Source organism: Canis lupus, chromosome 2 (assembly GCF_048164855.1).
Source record: "Canis lupus baileyi chromosome 2, mCanLup2.hap1, whole genome shotgun sequence".
Classification (NCBI taxonomy): Eukaryota; Metazoa; Chordata; class Mammalia; order Carnivora; family Canidae; genus Canis; species Canis lupus.
This window is the reverse complement of record NC_132839.1, coordinates 13,965,245-13,992,919: the sequence shown is the minus strand read 5'-3', so window position 1 is coordinate 13,992,919 and position 27,675 is coordinate 13,965,245. Positions and strand designations below refer to the sequence as shown.

General features: G+C 47.5%; 2 protein-coding genes across 5 annotated transcripts in view; one reads left to right on the top strand and one right to left on the bottom strand.

Moving 5' to 3' along the window:
- Window positions 1-15,015, bottom strand: part of ERAP1 (endoplasmic reticulum aminopeptidase 1) — a 44,197-nt gene extending 29,182 nt beyond the window's left edge. Inside the window, exons 1-6 of one of the 4 annotated variants that reach the window (XM_072790089.1) lie at window positions 14,907-15,015; window positions 12,595-12,652; window positions 8,158-8,190; window positions 7,477-8,020; window positions 5,607-5,745; window positions 2,505-2,639 (exon numbers count right to left, since the gene is read on the bottom strand). In XM_072790089.1, coding sequence (XP_072646190.1) covers window positions 2,505-2,639; window positions 5,607-5,745; window positions 7,477-8,003 — 801 coding nt within the window. In that variant the 5' untranslated portion in view covers window positions 8,004-8,020; window positions 8,158-8,190; window positions 12,595-12,652; window positions 14,907-15,015. Of the gene's footprint in view, window positions 1-2,504; window positions 2,640-5,606; window positions 5,746-7,476; window positions 8,021-8,157; window positions 8,191-12,594; window positions 12,653-12,726; window positions 12,938-14,906 lie in introns of those variants that run through there. The other 3 variants (XM_072790097.1, XM_072790072.1, XM_072790078.1) reach the window with 3 other exon arrangements.
- Window positions 9,453-27,675, top strand: part of LOC140610967 (uncharacterized) — a 40,518-nt gene continuing 22,295 nt past the window's right edge. Inside the window, exons 1-5 of the mRNA XM_072787567.1 lie at window positions 9,453-9,520; window positions 10,680-10,797; window positions 14,523-15,216; window positions 15,539-15,652; window positions 16,699-16,809. Coding sequence (XP_072643668.1) covers window positions 9,453-9,520; window positions 10,680-10,797; window positions 14,523-15,216; window positions 15,539-15,546 — 888 coding nt within the window. The 3' untranslated portion in view covers window positions 15,547-15,652; window positions 16,699-16,809. The remainder of the gene's footprint in view (window positions 9,521-10,679; window positions 10,798-14,522; window positions 15,217-15,538; window positions 15,653-16,698; window positions 16,810-27,675) is intronic.

The window sequence follows — 27,675 nt, the reverse complement described above, 5'->3', positions numbered from 1 at the left end:
AGGTCTCAGGGGATAGGAAACAAAATTCAGAGCCCGCCCGAGATGGGACGTCCAACAGAAGACGCACCATGCGTAAAGCTGGACCCAAAAGGATCACACCCTTGCTGTAAGGGTAAACTAAACACAGCCACCCCCTTCCTCAAGGAGCCTGCAGGAGTGGGGGAACATCTTTTTCAAAGGCTTGGTACTTTAGAGGGGAGGCTGATGGAAGTCTTAAGAGAATCAGTAAAAAGCTAATCTTCACACTCGGTAGCAGCTGGACACACACTAACCAGGTAGCTTAAAAATCTGAAGCTAAGAGGTTGAATTAAAGTGATTCATGGGCTCGTAAGTGCTCCTGGTCACCCGACAGGAGCAAACAAATTCTCTCTGAAAGAAGCCACCTTCAACTCAGGTAGCCTAAGTTCAATACACGCCGAGGAACCCAGACACCATAAGCAAAAACCAGCAGAAACAACAGACCATAGAACCAGACGCACAAAGACTTCAGATAGGACAGTTACTAGAATGTAAAATTTACATTTAATGTATTTAAAGAAATAAAAAACCTAAGAACACTAATATGAAAGAGTTCTGGGTCCCAATTCCAATGTGGGGGTGGGGGATTACCCCCACACCTGCAAGCAGTTCTCCAATACCACCCGGGTGTCCCACAACTCAGCTTGGTTTCAACACTGCCCAGCGTCCACGACATGAAGGATGAGCCTTTCAAAACTGGCCCCACTTCCACTTCAGGGGATAGTCACGAGTCCACCTTACCCTCCATGCTTCTGACCAACAGGCTAGAGCTTGCAGGTTGCAACAACCACCTCTTTAGGTTTCATTACTTTGCTAGAGCAGCTCCTAAAACTCAGAGAAATATCTTACTTACTATAAAAGGTCATGACTCAGAAACAGCCAGATTGGAAGAGCTGCCATACCATCCCCCAGGCAGGCCACTCTCACGGATTCTCCGCACTTGCACCAACCCAGAAGCTCTCTGAACTGTCCTTTTAGGTTTTTATAGAGGCTTCCCTCCACAGTCAGGGCTCATAAAGTCATCAGCCCTAGGTAATTGAACTCAAATCCCCAATCCTTCACCACTCTCTGAACGTCAAGAGGGAGTGGCCAAAAGTCCCAACCCTCAGACCACATGGCTAGTTCTCCGGCACCCAGCCCCCATCTTTAGGTTACCTATGTGCTTTCCACAAGTCATCTCATTAACCTGATAGACACCTTTCTAGCTGTCATCAGGAAATTCCTCATGTTTTAGGAGCTTCATGCTAGAAACCGGGACAAAGACCACGTATATATATTTCTTGTCATAAATCACAATATCACAGTATGGAAGAGACATTATTTTAAAAAAAGAATCTTTCATAAAGGATTCACAAAAGTGGGCAAATCAATGCATGACTGTTTTTGCTGATAGTTTCGCTACTGAATTTAGATTGGTCCCTATGTTCAAATCTCAAGCATCACCTTCAAATCTCCAGGTAAGTAGAAAGATCTCTACAAGAATAAGAACCACTACAGGGGGATCCCTGGGTGGCCTAGCGGTTTGGCGCCTGCCTTTGGCCCAGGGTGCGATGGAGTCCCAGGATGGAGTCCCACATCAGGCTCCCAGTGTGGAGCCTGCTTTTCCCTCCTCCTGTGTCTCTGCCTCTCTCTCTCTCTCTCTCTCTATGTCTATCATAAATAAATAAATAAATAAATAAATAAATAAATAAATAAATAAATAAATAAATCTTAAAAAAAAAAAAAAAAGAACCGCTACAGGAACAAACGATCATTCATCAGAGAAGTCCTATCCGTTCAGGCCTCAGTGAAAATGTGCACAAATAAATGAGATATCTTCAAATTAAAGCCCCTCCTCTCCCCGCAAAGATTGTTTGCATTCAGAACCCAGCATACAGTTGAATAGGTTGTTCACTACACAACGGCACCTAGAAAGGGGGAAAGTAGTCCTTGACACAAGATATTTTTTCTAGTATTCGCTGCCACAAATGTCCTCCCCAGAGCCATGAAATTCTCTAAGCTGACTGCTCTATTTTACTTTCTTCTCAAGGCCAGAAACCCTCTGTTCAGATAGTCAATGACATTTTCTTCCAAACTGTAGAAAGTGATAGCCAGAAACAACTAGAGAAACCACTGGCAGGGTCTAGTCCAACCTACACATTTTTTTTATTTTTTTATTTTATTTTATTTTTTAACCTACACATTTTAAAGAAGCATAAATTAAACTAAGTTTCAAAGAGAGCAGGGCCAAGGTCAGAAAACCAGCTATTGGTGGAGCTGGGACCGTGATCCAGACCAGACCAAGCCTCTCCACATGTTTTTGTGATTAGAACCCCGTTGTAAATACCAGCATCTGTGACAATAAGATGCCAACAATCTTGGGTTTTGCCCAAGACTCAGGTGTGTGCCCAAATTGTGGGACTTCCAGTTTTAAAACCAGGACAGTCTCACCCAGGCTAGGATAAGTTGGTCACCCTATGTGACAATCTGACAGTCCCAGGATTCACCTTGACTCCGTTCTTGGTCATCTTGCTAATGGACTCAAAATCTGAAATAATGAAGGCCACCAGGTAGGTGCTCATCTTCACAGTGACATCAAAATGGTCTTCTAGGAGTCCTTCAGCAACAGTCACAGATTTAACCTAAAATCAGAAGAAATGAAATCATCAAATAACCCAATTATCCAATGCATTGAAAATATTTCCTAAAGAGAAATTTCTTAACCACCGGATGTAATAAAGTACACAGCACACCATTTGTAAAATTATTTTAAAATTTCTCTAATAAAAATAAATAAATAAATAAATAAATAAATAAAATAAAATAAAATAAAATAAAATTTCTCTAATACCTGATTGTAATTTTGATATTAAGTCCAATCTATTCAATTTTTTTTAAGATTTTATTTATTTATTCATGAGAGACACAAAGAAAGAGAGAGAGGCAGAGACATAGGCAGAGGGAGAAGCAGGCTCCATACGGGGAGCCTGATGCAGGACTCGATCCTGAGACTCCAGGATCACGCCCTGGGCTGAAGGCAGGTGCTCAACCGCTGCACCACCCAGGGATCCCCCGCAATTTTTTTTACTGAGATGGAATTCACTTACCATAAAATTCATCATTTTAAAGTATAGAGTTCAGTGGGTTTTTTTTATTATATTTACAGAGTTTTGCAACTATCATCACTACATTTCTTTTAAATACCCAAGATGGTTGCAAACTGACCCATATTTGGTATATGACAGAGATAATATGAATGGAACAAAGCAAAACTGAAATTACTGGTTTTGCCAATAGGTAGTCTACCTGACCTTAAATACCGGTACGAGAATTTTCTGGAAACGCACTAATTTGTTTTCTACAGTGGGCAAACATGTAACTGTATATAACCTAAAAGAGAGCTTCTATTTTCCCACAAAATTGAAAGGAACACATGCCTGAACCTGACTCGGCCAACCAACTCTGATTTGCTTCACTGGAATCAGCTTTAGGTGTAGTCAGGGAGAAGGGGTGGGGGTCATAGAGGTGCAGTCTAAGAGGTCTGATCCCCAAAAGGAGAGTCTCATACCCCAGGCAACAACACAGAGCACTGGGGCAGGGTCCTGGAGAAAGAGAGCAAGAGAAGAACGAGCCTGGCGAATTCCATATTAGCATATGCATTTTCCCTGGAATCTTATTTCCACCTCTATTTCTGTGCCCTCATCCTTCTTTTTAGCACCCATCAACCACCCGTTCTGGTGTCTGATGGTCACCCTTTGTTCACTCCAACCCTAATCCTGATAGCCGACCTAGGTTTACTCTTGAAAAACTCCAACTTACCTTTTCTTTTTAAATGCCTTCTACCCAACCCTAACCCAAATGGTCATTGCTGAAGCTGTGGTATTCACTAGGCAAGTAAGCTAATTAATTCAACTTTAAATGTCATTAAATCCTGTCCACCGCCCATACACTTCAACGTTCTGATGGTCTGTTAGCTTTTGCAGCCACCAAGACAAGACGATCCCCTGAGACTCCACTGTCCTTCCCCCTGAATTCCAGGTCTGCAGCCTGAGCTCAGGCAAGTCCTAAAAGATTTTTGCCAATGGGAGAGCTTTCCTGTCCAGGAGGCAAGATCACACTGTAGATTTTCCTTTCCTTAATAAATGGCTCTTGGCTATCCATGGATTGAGGCTCCAGCGTCTCTGCGAAGCCTTGGGAGCTCCCAGCCTTCACCTTGCAAGCCTACGAGTTTCTCCACCAATCTTTTTTTGGTCATCAGTCTCCCCTTTGGTTTCATCTGTCCCCATCCTTTATTCTCCTAAAGCTGTGATTGCTTCTCTGATTAGAGAACTCATAACCCCGGGAGCAATATCATAATATTGGAGGATGGGACGACGACTGGAACAAGTATGTTCTCTATCTCAAATGTATATCAGGAAAATAGCATAATTGTTTCCTGTTTTTTTCATATACAAATGTGAGTGGGATATCTATCCCACTCACATTTGTATCCGTTCTTAGTTGGTAGAGTTTTGCAGAAGAGCACTTTTCACAGAGCATGGCCCCCTGAGGGGGGCTATCAGAATCTTATTTGAGGAAGGGATTATTAAGGTATGATTTTTAAGGTGATCCATAGACTTTTGAGCGTCTCAAGGTACTGTGTTAGAGGTTGGCTGTGGCCCTCAGAGTCCCGCACTAAGATTATGCCCCCCTGCTCAGCACAGGGCTGAGCTGGGACACCCTTTAAGATTCTGGGCAAAGTCAGTTCCATCTGAGTCTCATCTGCAGCGAGCTCTCTGAACAAAAGCCCATGTGTGTGCTTCAGGAGTTGCAGGCTGATAGCTAGGGGGATGAGTTTTGTTCCTTTTTGTTAAAGATTTTATTTATTTATTCATGAGAGACAAAGAGAGAGAGAGGCAGAGACATAGGTGGAGGGAGAAGCAGACTCCCTGCGGGGGATGAGTTTTTCTAAGCTGGCACTGTCATCGGTCCGTGGCACTGACTCAGTAGTTTTATTCATTTGGCATGGCCATTTTCTCACCACTTTTGAAAATCAGATGGAACACGGTCCACATTTGCTTCAGTATTGGAGGGTAATGGTTTCTTTAAAGGGAACTGAGCTATCGATGACTACTTACCTTTTGTAACATAAGACGACTTTTTTTTTCTGTTGGCCCAATTTGGTGGATATAGTTACAAATCAGATGGTTACTCTTAGTTATGCTCTGTAATTTCTATATATGATATACTATCTAGTAGAGATATAGCCTTAGATGACCAGGTGTGCCCTTTAAAAGATCATATGAGCCGGTGAAGGAGAAAGTGCTTTGTGAAGGGCGCTCTCATTTACATCTGACCTGCTTCCCTACAGTTGCCCTCCTGTCAGCACCAGTGACCAGGAATGCCACTTGTACTGAAATCCTACATGTTTTAAGGGCCAATTTTTTCTTTAACTACAGATAAATTCTTGTTTGAAACAAAAGCAAAGGTTAGAAATGAAAAAAGCAAAGTGAGCTGTCAGGCAATAAAACAACACAGGTGACATGAATGTTAACTGTCACCACAGTGACAAGCAAGTCACAGCATATCAACAGATTTTTCCCGTGAGTAGACAGGCAGTTCAGACTCACCAGCGGCATATTGGAGATGGCGACGTGTCTGGGCTCCCTTCGGATCTTGACTGAAAAATTCGCTTTGAAGGCAGGTTCATCAAAGCAGGGAAAGGCCATTCTGGCCGCAGTAGGTTCAAAGTGTGTTGATGCAAGTACTCTAAAAAATGGCATGTGAAAAAGAAGTACAACATAAAGCACCAGGGACTCTAAAATAGATGTGTTCTTTGGTTTTTAATCCCTAGAGATATCATAAGATTATGGAATTCACTACTAAAAAAAAAAATTTCATTTAAGCTATCATAAACTAAATTTAAAAAGTTAAAAACTGAGAAAACTGATTGAAAGTTATTTGACAAAGGCTTAATAGCCTTGACAGATAATGAAAACTTAAAAGTGAGTAAGACTATATAACCAGCAACCAAGGAGAAGTGCAGGTACAGGTCATAAACAGGCAATTCACAGAAGAAGGCTTACAAATAGTCAATAAACATATGAAAACCTGCTCAACTTTCTCAATAATAAAGTTAAAGGGACATATCTGTTGGCTTTTTGGCTCTATAAAGACTGCCCGTATACAGAATTGGCTGCAGATGAGAAATATGGCAAGGGATATCAAATGATTGTACACCCGTGAGCTTATCAATTTTAGTTCTAGGCATTTATTCTAAAGAAATGATTGACAAAGATACTGCTGTTGCTGAAACGGTGAAAACAACCCAATCTCCATCAACGGGGTATTAGTTAAATCAGTGCACATGCATTTTAATAAACTCATTAGAATAATGTACACTGACAGCCTTCCATATGAAACATCTCAACATATTAAAATAAAATCCCTTATCAGATGGAAAATATAACATTGCTCCATTTACGCAAATGTATATCCATATCCAGAGAGAAGTCCAGAAGGATGGTCCCCAAAATAAAAGCACCAGCTATCTTTAGGGGTGTGATATGGATAGAATTTACTTTTAAAAAAATTCTTTTTGATAGCATCTTTTTTTAACCTCAGAAGAATAATATGGAATCAGAAAAATAAGTGAGTATAATCTGCGAGCAAATAAAATTTGATTTTAAAATTCAGCATAAAATCTCCCAAAATAGATTACCTCCTTAAAAACAGAACAAAAGCAAGGCTGATGAGGATCCTTTAAAAAGCTTTAACTGAGAAAAAGATGTTTCTTCTAATAGAATGTATGGGCAAACTGCATCCTCCAAAATAATGCGGAAGTCTTAATCCCTCGTATCTGTGAATGTGACTTTATTTGGAAATAGGGTCTTTGCAGATGTAATCAAATGAAGCCATAGGGTTGGGCCCTAATCCAAGAAGACTAGTGTCCTCATAAGAAGAGGGAAATTTGAGGAATGGCTACATAATAGAGTCAGACTCCAGACTGATGTTGGTGCAAGCCAAGCAATGCCAACAATCGACGGCTACCACAAACTAAAAAGAGGGAAGGAAGGATTCTTCTCAGATTTAGAGAGAGCCGAGCCCTACTGATACCTTGATTTCCGACTACTAGCCTCCAGAACGGTGAGAGCATAAATGTCTGTTGTTCAAAGCCACCCAGCTTATGGTACTTTGTTATAGCAGCTCTAGGAAACTAATACTAGAGAGAATTAAAAATGTTTATTATATACTAGAAATCTAATTACATAAATAGGTACTTTGACAGAGCAGAAGGAAAGAAAACTGGTTAAAACAGAATCAAAACACGAGATCTGAAAAACAAAGAAAAGAATCTATTGGCTATTTTTAGCTGTAAATGAAACGCAAAATCAAAATATTCAATGATCAAGGGAGATTTCAGAAATAATCCATATGAAATAATGAGTTTAGTATGGGCAGTACTTGAAGTTTAAAAAAGAAAAATAGAAAAAAAAGTACCTCACTTCCCCTTCCTTGGTTCTGTAGGTGCTTTTATAAAATCCATTTAAATGCCCCGAGAGATGGCCAGTGTAGTCAATGACAACTGTGTACGGGAGCCCAACCACCAGAGGCTCGGAAGCCACAAGTGCGATTTGCTCGTGAGGCGGGTATTCCAGGACTCTCAAGGGTTCTGCAGTCAGCCTCTCTCCAACTCTCCTCCTGAGGGTGGCCTTAGATACTTGCAGAAGGTGACTGTGCAGGATGATGGCACTTGTAGGCCGGCTGGCTGCGATTTCTATTTCCGTGGTTCCCTCGAAAGTCAGAGTGGTGAGATTTGCGTGGATCATGAGATCGTAATGAACTGGGACAATGTGCTCAGGAAGTCGTATTTTATCCCAAGGGAATGGTGTCCCATTGGTAGCTTTCGGAGACGTAGTGTCACTGCTCTGACACCAGGAAGGAGTTGACACAGTTAAGAGAAGCAAGAGTGAGGACGATAGAAATGGCATGGTTGCAAGTGGCCATGTGACGGACGGAGATATCATCTTCTTGCTCAAACCACCTGGTGGCACAAATGTATAACCCCCCAAAAAAAAATTGAGTCACTGAAATATTATATGGAGATGGCATAATTTCACAATATATCTACCCAGGATTAACAGATAGAGATACAAACTTTCAAAAGTTCTAGGTCTTTACCTGAAAGGAGTATTACCTTCCCTATATTGATTCCTAGAAGAAAGAAGTGAATGGTCAGCAACAGTCTTCACACCTATGAAAAAGTACCAGTTGACTTTCCAAGTTTAAATGAACTCTATCAGTCAGGGTTCTTGGTCGAAAGAAATAGAACAAGGTCCCTAAGTAAGCCATCAAAAGGGTCACAGAGGTGTCAGGAGGATTGGGAAACAGGCCAAGAGACAGCCAGCCAGAAGCATATCAGAGAAATGGAGCAGTGACCATCCCCCCCACCCCAAATCCACACTGGACCTTGGAGGAAGCTGCCCTGCTGCCTGAGATCAGATGCAGGACCCTGCTGCAGCCACTGCCAATGGGAGGTCTCTAACTGCCCCTGCAACTTGGCAGTACTTCTTTCAGCTGAGATAAGGTAACCACACTACCAGTCAGGGGGGTGGGAAAAGCAAGGATCTGGACTTCACAGCTTCTGCAGGACAAGTCTGGATCCCCACCAAGTGTACGAGGTAAAGAATCCCCACATATAGGAGACATGGGAAGGAAACACAGCTGCTGAGCAGCAAGGGGACAGGGAGGCAAGTATCCATTAACAGTAACCCTTAATAACAGCAGTGTCTTTGTCAAATGTCACGCCAAAGGTTCATCTAACACGTATTTAGCCAGGAATGACTTAAAGCGTTTATGGTGATTTCCTCACCAATAGTTTGTGACAAACCTAACAGTCTCCTGGATCCTCTCTGACAATCATCCAACAAATCTACGTTGAATGCCCGCTCCACACAAGGCCGTGTGCGCAGCACGGGGTGGGATATAACAATACACAAGACACAAATCCCACAGCTTTCAAAATCCTGCAAGACAGAAAACACTCATGCACAAATGATAGAATGCAACAGAGCCAAGGGTGGAGCGTCTTCGGAATAATCATAAAAGGTAGTGCTGGGGCAGAAGGGAGAGCGTGCCACGGGCTGCACAGCGACTCGGGGATGCCTTCGTGCAAGACCAGCATCGAAGCACAGTTTGGAAGGATGGGTTGGATTTAGAAATGAAGGGAGGCCACTGAAGCCACTGCAGGTGGAGCAAACCAGGGCAGGAGTGAAAGCGCAAAGGGACAAAGTAGAGGGCTGGCTGGGCAATCAATCCATCCGAATGGGGAATGATTATTCACAGGGCGAGGAGGAGAGGGACTCCAAGGGGATGCTCAAAGCACGCTGGGAGTCCTGCTGCAGACTCTATCTTGGTCTTTATTGACGAGGCCTTAGGACACAAGAGGAAGGTGAATTACAAGAGAGTTGGCAACCATGGCTGAGAGCACTGCCAATGGGAGGTCTCTAACTGCCCCTGCAACTTGGCAGTACCTCGCCAAGCTGTGAAGTCCAGATTCTACGCACGTTTCCCTCTTAGTCAAAGAACCTCTCTAAGGGGGTATTTGCTGGGACTCGTCTGCTAGTGAGCCCAGGTAATTGGTCCTAATTCCCTCAAGCTCTTTGGGCTCCTGAACATACAGAGCAGATGAGAAAGTGGTGGGACGACGGTGCGGTACATGGGGCTCCACCTCTAGGTCAGTGGTTCTCTACTCCGGCTGCATATGAACATCAGCGGGGAAGGAGAAGCTTTTAAAATGACCAATGAAAAATAAAAATTAAAAAAAAATTAAAAAAAAATTTAAAAAAATGACCAATGCCTGGGTCTCTATCTAGAACAATTAAACTGAAATCTATGGTGATGAGGTCAGGGCACCAGAATTTTAAAAAATCTTCCTAGAGATTCTATTGGAGAGCCAAGCAGAGAACCTCCTGGATAATCCTTGCGAAGGCCTGGTCTTACCGTCTTCAACCCTATGTGGGGCTCTCGCCAACCCCTCTCTCTCCATCCTGCTCCCCTGCCAAAAACACAGCCAGAGGGGCCTACACCCTGCTTCCCCACAGAGCAGACCTGCAGGCACATAGACTACCAACACAGGCAGGAAGCACCGAAGCACCATAACCTCAGTTGAAAAGGTACCACCCAAGGGGGACGCCTGGGTGGCTCAGCAGTGGAGCGTCTGCTTGGCTCAGGGTGTGATTCTGGGGTCCGGGGATCAAGTCCCACATCGAGTCCCGCATCAAGCTCCCTGCATGGAGCCTGCTTCTCCCTCTGCCTATGTCTCTGTCTCTCATGAATAAATAAATAAAATCTATTAAAAAAAAAAAAAGGTACCACCCAGATGCAAGAAGAGAGAATCAAAGGGTCAAACCTATTCCAAGCGTGAACAGGGAAAACTGGTTTTTTTGTTTATGTGTTTCTTGGGTTTTGGTATGTGGGTAGGAACCAACGAAAGGATGTTTCCAGCCACGGAGAACTGAAGCAACGTGAAGGAGAAGAATAAAGTTTTAAACACCAAAATAGTAAAAGGTTCCCACTTTTACTCCCTCAGCAGATTTCTAGCACAGGGCCAACACGATGGATCTCCCTTGAAGTTGGGACATGAGAAATAAAGGGAACTTGAGTGATGTTATGACGTTTCCTTTTTGAATTTCTGATGGCAGGAGCTTTGTGAGTGCAATGAAGGCGGCAGGTTCAGGCCTGGGAGGGCCTCAGATGGCCCCAAGTATTCCCGAAAGTCCAGGAGGAAATCTAAAAATCCCATCTGGTTCTGAGCAGGCAGCAAGGCCTACAGGCCCCTAAAGGAGTTGGCAGTGCACCTCCCGGCCAAGGCTTTACAAGGTTGAGTCCATAAGGAGATGGAGTCAAAGAGAACACGACTGTGTCTCAAAAGAGATGTAATGCCAGGAAACCACTACGGAACATGCAGTGTAGATGGCATAAATATCTAAACCATAGCTATGTTAATAATAATCCATATTACACTTATAGTCAGAAAAGAAAAACTGGCTTTGAGTTCTTGCTCTGGCACCTACTGTGTGACCTGGGACAGGTTATTTAATCCCTGTTGCGTTCTTTTCATGTGTAATTTGAGAAAATAATAATACCTCTCTCACAGCATTGTTGTAAAGACGGAGTTAAAATCTTTGCAACCATCCATCCCACCAATATTTACCAAAATCTTTGCAATCATCCATCCCACCAATATTTACCAAAATCTTTGCAATCATCCATCCCACCAATATTTACCAAAATCTTTGCAATCATCCATCCCACCAATATTTACCGAAATCTTTACAATCATCCATCCCACCAATATTTACCAAAATCTTTGCAATCATCCATCCTACCAATATTCATCAAAATCTTTGCAATCATCCACTCCACCAATATTTACTCTTATGTGCCAAGGATTTTGCTGGACACCAGCAATATAAGACATCACAGATCCTTGACCTCAAACTGCTTACAGAGCTGGGGGCAGGGGGAATTTTAACCATGACTAGGGCTCTGGGGGAAAAAAAACAACAACACAACAAACTGTAAGAAAAAAACAGGGCAAGGGGATCAACCCTGGGGGTTCTCTGAGAGTACTTTAGCTGAGATTTAAAGGACGAAATCAAACTACCTAAGAGACAGAAAGAGAGTTTTCCAGACCGAGGGAAGAGCAAGCATGTTTGTAGGCTCAGGGGCAGTAGAGTCCTGGTTACGAAAGGCCAGTGACCCTAAAGCAGAACATGCTGCAGAGATGCACGTGGAGCCGCAGATGGGACCAGACCCCACACAGCCTGGAGGCGCGGGAAGGCTTCTGACTCCCAGCCGAGGCACAACGAGAAGCCACTGGGTTTTGAGCTAGAAGGTCTCAGGATCCAGGTCACACTTTAAGAAGCCATGTGGATCAAGAAAGGAGCAGGAGGGATGGCTCAGAAACCAGTCAGAGAAGTGGTCTAGACAAACTAAGCTGGTGGCTTGTACTCTAGTGGTGTCACCAGAGAGAGCGAGGGAGGGGAGAGACAGAGAGAGGGAGGGACTCAACATCTCCATTTGGGGTGGACTGCAAGGGGGGGTGGTGGTGACAGAAAGAACACATCAGGATGGCTGCCAGGCTTCTGGAATGAACATCTGGGTAGTCACGGGTGCCATTTACTGAGACGGAGAAGACCAGAGGTGGGACGGGGTTTTAAAAGGGAGGAGAGGTCGACCAAGGATTCATTTTTGAAATATGTTTGTGAGGTCTGTGCGGTGTGCACGGAAAAACACCCGCAGGCAGGTGAACACACAGGCTCAGAGCCCAGAGAGAAAGGTTTTCAAGGACCTGCCACGCACCTGCCTTCGGCCTCTGATCTCACTAAATAAAGCATCTTTCCCGGTCAAGGTTGTGGTAACGGACCCTGACTTCCCTGCGCCGCCAGCAAGAGTTCAGGGCATTTTAGGAAACTTTACGGAGGCTGCTGCCTCTGCGGATTAGGACTTTTCCCACCCACGGGGAAGGCAGGGGCAACTGACCCTGGGTTAGCTCACCCTTCCCTTTATGGGAACCCTACTCAATGGGAAATCTACCACCGAAAGGTAACCGACCTTCTTCCAAAATGTCCCGAACGATGACATCATCAAGCGTTGCAGTAGCTTGTCACCCCTGGTAAACAGACAAAAACGTTGAATTCACTCAAATTGTCTTTAACCAACTGGAATTCTTTCATTTAGACCGACCTGCACATGGGCTCTGGGATCAGCACAATTCCCAATCCTTGGGGAAAGAGAACACCACTGGCCTGTTTTTTTTTTTTTTTTTTAAGTTTTTGTTCTTGTTTCTGGCTGACCACATCCTGAGCTGAGGGAGCAAATACTGGACTCAGCAGAGAGCTCCGCCTTTCTGAACGTGGCCCTACAGAGAACCTCCAGGGACACTAAGGAAGCGTCCAGGCCTCTCCCTCCGAGAAGTCACCCTGCAGGGCCACCCCCCACCCCCACCCCCACCCCGGCGGGCAAGGCGCCGGCCCCGCAGGGACTGGAAGTTGCTCAACCGGAGAACCTGCTTGGGGTAAGACCCCAAGGGGAGCGGAGCGGACGGGGGAGGCGCTGGGAACCAGGACGCAGAGGCAAGGAGAGGCCCGTCGGGGCGCCTTCTGCCTCCCGTCCCTCAGCACCGTCCAGCTCAGCCCGGCACCTGCTTTCTCCCGCAACCATCCCGCCCAAGGCACCCCCACCCCCACCCGCGGCACCCCCCCAGCCCACATCTGGCGCTGCGCGGAGGCCGGGGGTGGGGCCAGAGGGAGGAGGGGGCCGAGGGGGGAGCGGGGGGGGGGCGGCTGGGGAGGGACGGGGGGGGGGTCCGAGGAGGGAGCGGTGGGGCGGCCGGGGGAGGAGCCGGGGGGGGGCTGGGGTGGAGCGGGAGGGGCTGGGGAGGTGGGGGGGCCTGCGGAGGGGCCGAGGGGGGAGCGGGGGCGGGCGGCTGGGGAGGGACGGGGGGGGTGCCGAGGAGGGAGCGGTGGGGCGGCCGGGGGAGGAGCCGGGGGAGGAGCCGGGGGGGGGGCTGGGGTGGAGCGGGAGGGGCTGGGGAGGTGGGGGGGCCTGCGGAGGGGCAGAGGGGGGAGCGTGGGGGGGGCGGCTGGGGAGGGACGGGGGGGGTGCCGAGGAAGGAGCGGTGGGGCGGCCCGTGGAGGAGCCGGGGGGCGCTGGGGTGGACTGGGAGGGGGCTGGGAGGTGGGGGGGGACCTGGGGAGGAGCCGGGGGGAGCCGAGGGGGGCCTGGGGAGGGGTCGGGGGAGGAGCCGGGGGTGGGCTGGGGTGGAGCGGGAGGGGCTGGGGAGGTGGGGGGGGCTGGGGAGGTGGGGGGGGCTGGGGAGGTGGGGGGGCCTGGGGAGGGGTTCGGGGGAGGAGCCGGGGGGGGGGCCTGGGGTGAAGCGGAGGGGGGCCTGCGGAGGGGTCGGGGGAGGAGCCGGGGGGGGCTGGGGAGGTGGGGGGGGCCTGGGGAGGAGCCAGGGAAGCCGAGGGGGTTGCCTGCGGAGGAGGGGGGGGGAGCCGGGGGACCTAGGGTGGAGCGGAGGGCGGGCCTGGGGAGGTGGAGGGGGCCTGGGGAGGAGCCGGGGGAGCCGAGGGGAGGGCCTGAGGAGGGGTCGGGGGAGGAGCCGAGGGGGGGCTGGGGAGGTGGGGGGGGCCTGGGGAGGTGGGGGGGGTCTGGGGAGGAGCCAGGGAAGCCGAGGGGGGTGCCTGCGGAGGAGTCGGGGGAGGAGCCGGGGGGCCTAGGGTGGAGCGGAGGGCGGGCCTGGGGAGGTGGGGGGGGCCTGGGGAGGAGCCGGGGGAGCCGAGGAGGGGGCCTGAGGAGGGGTCGGGGGAGGAGCCGGGGGGGGTGCTGGGGAGGTGGAGGGGCCTGGGGAGGAGCCGGGGGAGCCAAGGGGGGGCCTCAGGGGGGGTTGGGGGAGGAGCCGGGGGGGGGCTGGGGAGGTGGGGGGGCCTGGGGAGGAGCCGGAGGGGCCGAGGGTGGGGCTTGGGGGACCAGGGGGGTAGCCGGAGGGCGGGAGAGGAAGCCGGGGTGGGGGGGAAACCAGCGGCGAGGCGCTCGGAGGGGGCCGCTCCCGCCTGCCGGGAAGAGGCGCGCTGACCCTGCGCCCCCGCGCCCCCGCCCCCCGGCCGCCCCCCCCCCGCGTCCCTGCGGACTCGGGCCCAGGTCCCACGGCCCCTCCAGCCCCCCAGGCCCCCCCCAGCCCCCCAGGCCCGCCCAGCCCAGCCCTCCGCGCCTCGCTCGCCTCCGCCGCGCGCCCCGGCTCCCCGGCCGCCCCCGCGGGCACCAGCAAGTGGCCGGCGCCGAGCCCCTCTCGAGCCCCTCTCGAGCCCCGCAGCGCGGCCGGGGGTCGGGGGGCCGGCGGGGCCCCGGGGTCGCACCCGCCGTACCTGGGGGCCCGCCGCTGCCCCGCTGGCCCTCGCGCCGCCGCGCCCGCCTCCCCGACCCGGGAACAGAAAGCGAAAGCGGAGAGGGCGCCCCGGAGGAGGCGGAGCTGGCAGGGCGCCCCGACCGACCCCCGCCGGGACAGCCCCGGAGGCGCGGAGCCCCGCAGGTGGCCCGGGCGGGACCGAGGTCGCGGCGCCCCCGCTCGGCGCTGGGCAGGCTCGGCCTCCGCGAGGCCCGGAACCCGGACCACGGGGCGAAGCGCTCAAGCCTCGGGGTTTCGGGGACACGCCTCCGGCAGGAGGGGGATTACAGGTAGCCCCCCCCGGGACTGCCCCCACGGCCCAGGGGCACTCGGGCCGCGAACATTTGCTGCTTTCCACATTAAAACGGCTGCTCTGGGGGCCCCTGGGTGGCCCCGGGGTTGAGCGCCTGCCTTAGGCTCAGGGGGTGACCGCGGGGTCCCGGGATCGAGTCCCACGTTGGGCTCCCCGCATGGAGCCCGCTTCTCCCTCTGCCTGTGTCTCTGCCCCCACCCCCCTCTCTGTCTCTCGGGAATAAATAAAATCTAAAATAAATAATTAAAACGCCTCCTCTGCTTTCTCACATCAAATGACCATTTCTACGCTCCCCTTAGAACGTTGAGACTGGATGAAACGTCCAGAAGAGCCCAGCTTTGAACAACTGAGGGTAAATGAAGTAACAGGACAGGAAACCTCAAGCTTTCATATTGACCAAATGCTACGAGTTGGTGAGTGGGACCAACCCGTCTGGGACCTTTTCCCTACTGTCCGCAGCCTTTCCCCTCTCATTTCTTTCCTAACCTCCTTCCCTTTGGTTCCAAGACGCTGGTACCGTATTTCTCAACCATTGTTTCTCAATTTTATGTTCCTTTTGAAAAATAACAAAATGTATTTTGTTCTGAGGAATCTCTCCAGTCAAGGGTATTTTGTAATATAGAATTAGCATTCCGTCCCCAGCCCCTAACAGGGTGAGATCTAGGTAAGCATTTTCATTCTATTCCAATAAGAAATGGGCTTTGGGATTAGGTGATTGTTTTTCATTTGCAATTGTGGCAGGGGCTCAGCGGGTAGCTGCAGCCTCCAAGGCCTCCACATGTCTGCGAGTGATCCAGTCTGCTCTGATGAGAACTTCTTGTCCTGTAAACTCATGCATGCTTTGTGGATCTGGAGGGGCGGATGGAAGATCTCCAACCCAGGCACACTGCTTAATAGCAGGTGTCCCCTAAGAAGCTGACAAACTATGTTGCGGGGACTGTGATCACTCTCCGATTCACCTGTTCACTGAAAGCGATAAATAATGCCAACAACCCCACGTCGTGTTCAGTATGCATGTAATTAAAAAGATGGAAAAGAAAAATAAAACCACCAAGATGACCAGTGACGTTTTAAAGACTCATTTCTATGTCGTATCAGTGAAGGTTCGATCACAGAGAACAGAATCCATTCAAGCTGTTTAATTAAAAAAGGATTTATTGCAGGCTTTTACATGACTTACATAATCATCGGGAAGCTTTAAAGAACACACGCTAGGGGGAGCTTCCAAAAACAAAATTCCAAGGCCCTAATGTAGAACTTGGCCACCATTGAAACTAGTTCTCTTGCCACAAACTCGGAAGCCATCTGCTAAATTGGGCAACTGCTAGCACAGGTGCTGGCTTCAGAACCGTGTCATGATGTTAGCGTCCAGCAAAATGAGTATCTCAAGCTGGGTTTCTCTCCCTACTTAAAACCCAGTTTCAAATTCAACTCTTTTACCGGTGCTTTTGTTTGGCAGAGCCTAATGCACACCCAGAACCTAGGAGCGAGGAGATCTAGGGGATGGATTTGCTTTCCAGACTCTCCAGCGGAGTGAGGAATTCTGAAACGAGGTTGGAAGATGTGCTGAGTAAGCCAATCACAATGTTCACCGTAAATATTAAGCTGTATTGAAACTGGGCAAATAGAAAAGAAAAACCATCGTAAGGAGATCTCAAGTAATTTGGAATGTCTTTATGGATTAAAAAAAAATGGGATATTGATTGTAAATCTAACTTATGAGAGGCATGGGGCACTTGGGAGTGTGATGAATATTTTTACCTCTGTGACTTAAACACATTACCAAGCATCAAGTTATGGTTTATTATGTTTGAGTGTCTCTAGGGGCTTTTCTCCCACCTTTTGTCTGTTCAGCAGGTGTGCTTCCCCTCCTCGTAAACGCATAGCCACATGCCTCAATCTCAGTCTAGGCTGCACTCAGCAACCCCTTTCTCTGGCCACAGTGATTGGTCCGAGTGACACACAGGCTGGCTGGGTCTGAGAACCCAGAAGGGGGCCTGCGGACCAGCCAAGACCATCCTTGACTTCATGCAGGATAGAAACAAACCAGAAGTCAAGGGGAAGTGAGAGCAGAGTTTACTGAAAATCTAGACAGAGTAGAGATACAGACAACATCTGGGAAACTCGGAAAGGAGACTGAGTCTCATCTTTGCTTGGGGTCTGGGGGTTTTATTGAGAATTGTGGTCTGGTCTCAGGCAGCCAGGAACTGATCAAAACAAGGACCAGTAGGGCAGCCTGGGTGGCTCAGGGGTTTAGCACCGCCGTCAGCCCAGGGCGTGATCCTGGAGACCCCAGGATCGAATCCCACATTGAGCTCCCTGCATGGAGCTTGCTTCTCCCTTTGCCTGTGCCTCTGCTTTTCTCCCCCTCCCTCTCTCTCTCTCTCATGAATAAATAAATAAAATCTTTAAAAAAAAAAAAAAAAAAAAGGACCAGTGCTCAAGCATGGTCCCTAAGTCACTCCTGCCCTAGAGCCCAGGGTCCTGGCGCCAACGTGTCTGGAGAACATACAGGATGACCTCAACTGGTCACTCCGTAGATATTCTCTTTTGTGCTGGAAGACTCAAAAAAAAAAAAAATCATTAATTCCTTGACCTTTACACGGGGAGGACGTACCTTAACTGTACAGTAAGGCATGTGTAAAAGTGGGGGTGCAGGTCCTAGCAAGGAGAGAAGCAGGAAAAGGAGCAAAAAAATGCAGTTCTTCCTGGAGTCAAGCTTCCAGGAAGCTTCAGCTTCCCTGTCTCCAAGGATTGGCACAGGACAAAAGCCAGGCCAGTCAGTGGCCTTGCCCAGCATTATACTGGCTGGTGCTGGCAGGGAAGCCTCTTTTTTTTAATTCCTCTTTGTGGCCTTAGAGTTAGCGTCCAAATTCCCACTGTGGGGCAGGGCCTAAGAACATGAAACCCACACCAAAAAGAGAAAAAAAGAAATAAGAGTCAGAGTTTAAGAGCTCCCTTGTTGGGCACCCCGGGTGGCTTAGCGGTTTACCACTGCCTTCAGCCCAGGGTGTGATCCTGGAGCCCTGGGATCGAGTCCCACGTCAGGCTCCCAGCATGGAGCCTGCTTGTCTCTCTGCCTCTCTCTCTCTTTCTCTCTGTGTCCCTCATGAATAAATAAAAAATCTAAAAAAAAAAAAAAAAAAAGAGCTCCCTTTGTTGTGCAAATGTTCTGATTTCACCCTCAGGCTTGAAGCTGGCTCCTCTGGAAGGCTACTTCTTCCAGGCCCCCCAGCATCCTTCCAATAAACCATTCCTCTTGGATTAAGACTGATTGAATTGGCTATCAACTGCATGCAATTTTAAGAGAGAGAACAAATCACAGTCTCAATTTTATAACCCACTAGCTCTATGAGTCACTTGATAGAAGATAATGTCCTTCGTGTCCCATGGGAAACGTGGGATTTTTTTTTTTTTCCGCCCTTAGCTTCCCATACATTGTTTGAAGTTGACTGACCTAAATTTCAAGGAAGCCTAAACCTGATCTGCATTTCTGATCAACCAACTGGATTGAAGTCATTTTGATAATGTCACTCAATTTCAGATAAGCAGCCCCTAAGAACAACTGCATTTTTTGACAGGCTCCTTGATAAAGCTGCCGCAGCACAATCGCCGATGTCTTCACTCTACACTTGTCTGCTGTGTAGTCTGGAGAGCCCCAGAAATTTCCCTGGCAGTGGGAAGCAGCCAAAAGAAGAGTACTGTGACAACAGGAAGGGGTCAGGCTTTGTAAGGGGTCAGGCTTTGTAAGTGTGTGTGTGAGAGAGAGAGACAGAGACAGAGAGAGACAGAGGGAAAAAGTTGAATCAAAATCTTTTCCTACCACTAACATTCAGGTGTATTTCTTTTACTTGCCTTGAAGTTAGTTTCTTCAAAGCTCAGTTAATACTCTAAGTTTGAAAGGCAAAAACCCTGCCCCAGAATCTGTCTTTTCAGGCATTGCAAGACCAGATCAGATCATCAGATCAGCATTTAGAAATATGGCACATGAAAAACAAACAAACAAACAAACAAAAAGGAAATATGGCACATGAAATAATCACTCTCAAAGATGGTTTAAATCAGGGATGAGTTCTGAGGATTGACATCCATCTTTCAAAACACTGCGTGCCTTCTGTGTGCACAGTATTCTGATATTGTGTGAATGATACCGTTGCCTTCCAGGACATCATCAAAAAAGTGAGCATGTAATAGATTTTCATCAGCCATGGATTTAATATTCAGTTTTGACTATGGGGGGGGACTTGATATCTAGAATTTGAATAGTTGGTAATTTCCCTGGAGCATGAATTAGAATTACAATGAACTGATGTGAGAGAAGGAGCCAAGGGGCCCTTGAGTGGACCAGCCCCACACAGAATCCCCACCCCAATCCAATCCTGTTGTAATAAAAAAATCTAAAAACAAAAAAAGAAAATTGAGGCTGCATTTCTAAAATTTCACTCAGGAGCTTGAAGTGCTCCCAAAATTTTAAAATGTATTTTACAAGAGAAAATATGTACTCAAGTGTATTTAAAATTGCAGTCCTGCAAAAGCCTTGCAAAAATCTGCTCTACAGATTTCTCTGTCGGCAGATCTAGAAGAAAAGCAGGCCTAGGCCTCTGATCACATGTACCCAGCAGAAACATGAGGTGAAGAAAGGGGCAGAAGGATTCCTTACCTATGACCAGGTACTGGTGGTCATGTCGTACACCTAGATAAGTACCAAAGCCAAAGCAAGAAAAAGCTAAATCTAGGAGTTCTGTGAAAACTAGGAGATGAAACATATAGTTCAGAGGGGAGAAGACAAAGCAGTAGGAAATCTGAAACTGGTAAAAGCACGAGGAGCCAAAGAGAGCACATCTCAGTAATAAAAATTGGTATATTTTGAGCATTTCCTATGTGCCGAGTACTGTGCCAAACACTCTATGTGAAGTGGGTCATTTAATCCTCAACAACACTCTAGGGTATGTTCCATTATTATTTCCAGAAAACAAACAAACAAACAAAACCCCAGAGACTCTGTAAGTTAAGTAACTGCTGGGATATATAGGTAGGAAGTGACTGAGCCAGATTAGTGGTGGAACCAGGATGAATCTAGAGATGAAGAGCTCCTTCTTTTCAAATCTCTCATAGTGAAGGTTTACCTGCGTGCCGTTTTGGTTTAAAAGGGTTCAGTGAGGGCTAAGAGCTTGACTTCAATCTAGTCACCGGAGCTATAAGCCATCATCATCTAGGACCTTTGTTCCTTTACCCCTCAACTTTACCAGGGTTTATCAATATTACTTCCAAAGGGTGTCTTGAATCTTTCTCTTCCTCTTCATTCCTATTGCCTCCAGTCATCTCTTAACTAGTACTTTGACTTCTAACTTCCTCTTTTATTTTTTTTTAAGATTTTATTTATTTATTCATGAGAGACACAGGGAGAGAGAGGCAGAGACACAGGCAGAAGGAGAAGCAGGCCCCATGCAAGGAGCCTGACGTGGGACTCGATCCCGGGTCTCCAGGATCAGGCCCTGGGCCAAAGGCAGTGCTAAACTGCTGAGCCACCCGGGCTGCCCAACTTCCTCTTCTTCAATCTGGTTTCTATACTGGCATCTGTCCAAGCTACCATCCTAGGGGCACCTGGGTGGTACAGTCAGTTAAACATCTGGCTCTTGGTTTTGGATCAAGTCATGATCTCAAGGTCATGAGATGAAGCCTGAGTTGGGACTCTGCACTCAATGGGTAGTCTGCTTGAGGATTCTTCTCTCTCTCCCTTCCCCTACTCTCTCTCTCTGTCTCCCTCAAATAAATAAAAATCTTTAAAAGAGGAAAAAAAGGGGGGGAGGGGGCCGGAATCCCTGGGTAGCTCAATGGTTTGGTGCCTGCCTTTGGCCCAGGGTGTGATCCTGTAATCCCAGGATTGAGTCCTGCATTGGGCTCCCTGCATGGAGCCCGCTTCTCCCTCTCTCTCTGCCTGTGTGCTGGAAACAACACACATTTATCGCCTCACAGTTTCTGTAGGTCTGGTTTACAGACATAGCCTGTTTGGGTCCCCTACTGAGGGTCTCACCGGGCAATTAAGATGTCATCCAAGGGGCACTTGGGTGGCTCATCAGTTAAGCATCTCACTCTTGATTTCGGCAAAGGGTATGATCTCGGGGTTTTGGGATTGAGCCCCATGTTGGGCTCTGAGCTCTGCTTGGCATTCTCTCTCTGCCCCTCCCCAAACCACCCCCCTTTAAAAAAAAAGATGTCATCCAGGACTGTGGTTTCATCTAAGGCTTGACTAAGGAAGGATCCACTTCCAAGTTCATTCAGGGTATTGGTGGAATTCAGTTCCAAATAGTTTATAGGACTGAGTTTGTCGGTTTCTTGGAGCTGTTGACTAAAGTCTACCCTCTCATCTCCCAGAGACCACCTGCAGTTCTTTACTATGTAGGGTCCTCCAGCGTGGCCATCAGCCTTCTTAAGGCCAGCAAGGGAGGGAGTAACTCAATCACGCTGAGATTTACAACCTTAAGTAACACAATCACATAATCATATACATCCCATCACTTTTGCTGTATTAGTTAGAAGCAAGTGGCAGGTCTTGCCCATACTTTTGGGTAGGGAATCACATAGGAAGGCGGGTATCAAGGGTCACCTTAGGAGATTATCCATCACAGGTCCCAAAAAATGTTGACACCACTTCCTACCTTACCACTCCCCCAATGTCCACTCGCATCACCCTAATCCTGGGCCACACTATTTCTTGCCTAGATACTACAGCAGCCTTCCATTTTTCCTCAATTCTGCGCTTGCCTCCTTATGACGCATTCCACGCAGCAGGCAAAGTTGTCCCCTTCAAATGGACAAGAATCTTAGTGTCTCACTCAAGTGTGCACAATTTAACACATTTAAAAAAAAATTTTAAATTAACAAATTCTGGGCAGCCCGGGTGGCTCAGCGGTTTAGTGCCACCTTCAGCCCAGGGTGTGAACCTGGAGACCCAGGATCGAGTCCCCCATTGGGTTCCTTGCATGGAGCCTGCTTCTCCCTCTGCCTGTGTCTCTGCCTCTGTGTGTGTGTATGTGTGTGTGTATGTGTCATGAATAAATAAATAAAATCTTAAAAAAATTAACAAATTCTACCCTAAGATTCTATCCCACAAGATGGTTGGGATATCCAGTCTCACTTATTTTTGGCTTCACTTCACCGTTCCCCCAGGGCACAACCATGGTCCCAAGGTCTTAAGCGCTGCCAAAATATCCCAGGGTCTTAAGCAGCCTGGTCTTAGGTTCCTACTGGTTACCATGGAGATACTCTCTCGGCTCCAAATTCAGGGGATCTGCTGCCTGCAAGCCTTGCTGGTTCAGACACAGCTTTGGCCCTAGGCTTCACCCTTCCTAAATGCAGCATGTGCCCAGCCTCTCTCAGATCTTGGGGCCCCCTCAGTAACATTGTTACCTAGGGGTATACTTGCTCCTTCTATCTTTGGGATGTATATACCTTCACCTTTTGACCTAGGATGGGAATTTAAAAATTCTTCTTGCAGGGCACCTGGGTGGCTCAGCTGGTTAAGCATCTACCTTTGGCTCAGGTCAGGATCCCAGAGTCCTTGGATCAAACCCCACGTTGGGCTCCCTGCTCAGTGGGGAGCCTACTTCTCCCTCTCCCTCTGCCTGCCACTCCTCCTGCTTATGCTCTCTCTGTCAAACAAATAAATAAGGTCCTAAAAAAAAATAAAAATTCCTCTTGCCATTTACCCTTGCCTCCACCCCCATTGAGTCACTAAAATATTCAGCGCTTAGCACAGTCAGATGTTGCTTTCAAGCAAGTTCTGCTTTACAGAACACCAATGACCCTAAAAGAGGGAAATTAAAAACTCAGTTACCTGCTTGAGATGGAGAATTCAACAACATGGGGAGGAAAACACACAAATTAATACGTTAATTTTCTTTTACTTTCTTCCTTCAGTAAATCTGTGTCCTTAGACAGAAAATCCCACCTTCCTAATTTCCTCCAAGAGGATGGGACTCCAGTTCCTATCCTGAAGCACCTTGCCCTGGACAGGAGCTCCTATACAAAAACTGATGGCTGCTTGTGGAAGCTTTCTTTTCCCAGACTCCCCAGACCAGGCAGGTGAATGTAGGTGAATGTACTCTGTGAATTTCTCACTCCAGCAGACCATTTCCTGGAGACTCTTCCCTTGAAGAGTCCTTCTTGGCACTGCCTATATCCTACCTGGAACATTAGGCCCGGACCCAGCATCCCGAGGGCAGTAAGCCTCAATGGAACTTACCTGCACCAGGTGAGACTACAAATACAGGTCTGTCTTCCCATTTGAATCTCTAGTAACATCTAACCTTTTCTCAGGGCTCTTGTCTCACCCACCACCCCGCCCCAACCCAGATGGGGAGGTGACCCACTTTAAGGAGGGAAGCCAGACTGTGGTTGCTGTGTGAGCTGCTAAGGCCTTTCCCTGTTTCTTTTCCCCCTATTTAATGAGATCCACCTCCTGCCCCCCACCCCATGGTGTATTGTCCTTTCCTCCACCCAAACCCTCAAGAGCCTCATTTCCCACCCTCCTCTGTGCACTTCAGCCACACTAGGCTTTTCGTTTTTCTAATGCGCTTCCAGCCTCACCCCCTTGCGATGAACTTTTCTAGCTGCCTGAGTTCCCCTAGCCCCTGCTTCTCCTAGCTGACTCCTGTTCTTCTAACTCTCAGATGTCCCTGCTCTCTCTCTCTGTCTCTCTCTCTCTTTCTCTCTCTCTCTGTCTCTCTCTCTCTCTGTGTGTCTCTCTGCAGGACAAGAGGAGATATAGGTACCAGTGGAATCTAGCCCTCTGAGAAACCAGAGTAGTTGCACAGTCAACTCTCTCTCTAATTTCCCAACATCGCTCTCAACCCAATCCTGCCCTAGCTCTGTCATTGCTGGCAGGGAGATCCCAGCTTTTAAAGAAAAGAGAAGGGATCCCTGGGTGGCGCAGCGGTTTGGCACCTGCCTTTGGCCCAGGGCGATCCTGGAGACCCGGGATTGAATCCCACGTCGGGCTCCCGGAGCATGGAGCCTGCTTGCTTCTCCCTCTGCCTGTGTCTCTGCCTCTCTCTCTCTCTCTCTCTCTCTGTGGCTATCATAAATAAGTAAAAATTAAAAGAAAAATAAAGAAAAGAGAAATGTTCACTTTCCTTTAGTTCAAAGTACCTTTTAATTTCTTTTGAAACATCTTCTTGGACTTACATGTTATTTCAAAGTGTGTTATTTGGTCTTTAGATACCTTGGGATTTCTGGCCATCTTTCTATTATAAATTTCTAGTTTGATTCCATTATAGTCTGAACACATATTTTGTATGATCTTTATTCTTTTAAATTGGGTAAAGCATGTTTTATGGTCCAGACGGTGGTCTGTCTTTGCAAATGTTCCATGTGAGCTGCAGAACACGTAATCCTGCTACCGTTAGATGAAGTATTCTATAAACGTCAATTAGACTCAGTTGATTAATGGTTATGTCTCTTTTTCACCATTGAATCCCTGGGATGGAACAGAGAACAAGGCCCAGAGAATGTGCTCCGAAAGGTTATTGAGTAAGAGGAGAAGGAGCAAGCAAGAGGAAGGGAGGAAGGGACGCAGAGATTTCACATGTGATTCCCCTGATTAAAAGCTTTCAAGAGTTCACTGTAATCTATGCATTTTAACTACTCTTTTTCCTATTCAGTAGCAATATGTCACAATCTATTTATTATATTTCTTCTGTTGTAACAAATGCAATTATTTTATGTACCAATGTAGAAGGGGGGGGGGAGAAAACTACTGCCAACAACATTGTGAGATGCCATCAATTTTGAAGATGTTTAGATATGAAAAAACGTGAGTCACAGAGTTGATAGAATTTTGTAGTCAGCTACAAGTCTGTCTCACCTGACGGGTGGCTCCGTAGCTTATTTATCTTTGTGTCCCCAGCACCAAACACGGTACATAACACAGACCAGACACTCAATAACATTAGTTTAGTTACGTGATGTGTCACTCATTGGCCACCACCAGACACCTGGCTGTCCCTCGCTCCCTGGCCTCCGAGCTGTCAGTGTTCCTGGCTGGCCAGACATTTTAATTTCTTTTGAAATGCGTTTGCTCCACAAAAACCTGACAGCTTTTCGCCTTTCCCATGACTTTCCCATGACATTATAGCTGAGTGTCTGCCAAACTCACACGTGGGCCCTTGAAGCTACTGTGAGGAAGTGACATCCTTCCCTGCTCTTCCCTCCAGTCCTCTACCCTGAGCCTAGTGACTTGCCAGTGACATTTTAGGTGGGGAAGAGAGAACTTTAGGAAGCTTCAAAGAAGTTGTTCATTACTCTTGTCTATTCACAGGGCTGGCCTTTCCCTAAGCTTTACTTATTTTGAATATCTACTCAGGCAAGCAAAAGAAATAAGTGATAAACCCTGTTCCTTTTAATCCTGTTTACATAGGACTTCTTTAAAAGGATGATCCTGGGCAGCCTGGGTGGCTCAGCAGTTTAGCGCCACCTTCAACCCAGGGCCTGATCCTGGAGACGTGGGATCGAGTCCCACATCAGGATCCCTGCGTGGAACCTGCTTCTCCCTCTGCCTGTGTCTCTGCCTCTCTCTGTGTGTCTCTCATAAATAAATAAATCAAATCTTAAAAGAAAAAAATAAAAGAGTGATCCTCCAGAGAAAAACATTATCATATGATCTCACTCGTATGTGGAATTTAAGAAACAAAGCAGAGGAGCATGAGGAAGGGAGGGAAAAATAAAACAAAATGTAAGCAGAGAGGGAGATAAGCCACAAGAGACTCATAACCATAGGAAACAAAGTGAGGGTCGTTGGAGGGTAGGGGGGTCTGGGGATGGGGTCACTGGGTGATGGGCATTAAGGAGGGCATGTGATGTAATGAGCACTGGGTGTGATATAAGACTGAATCGCTGACCTCTACCTCTGAAACTAATAATGCATTATGTTAATTAATTGAATGTAAGTTAAATTCAATTTAAAAAATAAAGGAATGATCCTGGGTGCCTGGGTGGCTCAGTCGGTTAAACGTCCGACTTCGGTTAAGTGTCCGACTCTTGATCTTAGCTCACGTCATGATCTCAGGGTCTTGATCTCATGAGTTCAGGCCCTGTGTTACTTAAAAAAATAAATGAATAAATAAAAATAACAGAATGATCCCAGACGGGTGTCTTGATGGAGTGAATGTAGCCTCTCAGGTTAGCCAGCATGGTGGGATGTTTTGTTTTGTTTTTTTTAAACATGAATTGGGGCTATCCATTCTCTAGTTGGCCAGCACAGCATTTCCTGACTATTGCATTGTACTGTGGTAGCACAATATACTACCTATATTCCTATAGGTAGGAACTCCTATATTCCTATTCCTAGACTCCTATTACCCATTGGACCTTTCAAAGAGCCTGAATTTCTGTCCTCGGCCTTCAGTGTGTGGTTTTTCTTCTCCAGAAGGACCTCCAGCTCACCATGTCCCCTTACCCTCAGTTGAGATTAATTGGCCATTAGAGATGGGTCAGTTTCTCTAACTGTAGGGGAAACTATTCCCTGAAGATGAAATAAACTGGTTATAGAAATGTTTATTGGATATATTTACTGGTGCAGGGGTGTAGCTCTAAAAATAATCTCTTGCCTTTCTTACTGCAAAGCTCAAATACCCCCGGTATTTATGAGGCAGTGTTGCAGAAGGGAGGAGCATGCATGGAATTAACAGAGTGTGTCACAGTGTTGACATTTAGTATCACATGAACAGTTCTGGGGTCTGAGACCCAACCCCTGGAACCCCAGCTCTAGTACACACCTTCCAACCGCATCTTCCCCGAGTTCTTGTTTGGGTTTAGTTAAGCACAGGCAGAGGGAGCTAGAGATGGATAAAAGTGCAGAGGCTTGGAGAAATTCTAGTGAGTCCTTTAATTCGTGACCACAAGGGACACGTGTTGTTTCCTCTCCCTTGTAAAGGTAGCACTGTGAGTCAGAAGTTAAAAATAACACTGAAATGTTTCCCTCTGAGACAGAACATGAGAGACTCCTAACTCTGGGAAGCAAACTAAGGGTGGTGGAAGGGAAGGTGGGCGGGGGGGTGGGGGTGACTGGGTGACGGGCACTGAGGGGGCACTTGATGGGATGAGCACTGGGTGTTATTCTATATGTTGGCAAATTGAACACCAATAAAAAATAAATTTATTTAAAAAAATGTTTCCCTCTGTGTAAGGAGTTAAAATACAAAAACGTTTTCTGAAATTGGCTGCTTTTAATCTTAAAATAGTAATAGTACTTTCCATTTTGCGCTTCCCGTCTACCTCACTTTCCCCTGCATGCCACTCAGTCCTATAAAAAAGAAAATGAAAGTTCCCAAATGCTTATCTGAAGAACACTGAGACCCCTGTACTGGTTGAAACCCCATGAAGGTACTAGAAGAGTAGTGGGTTCTGAAGCAGTGACTGTTCTTTTTCTCACTGGGCC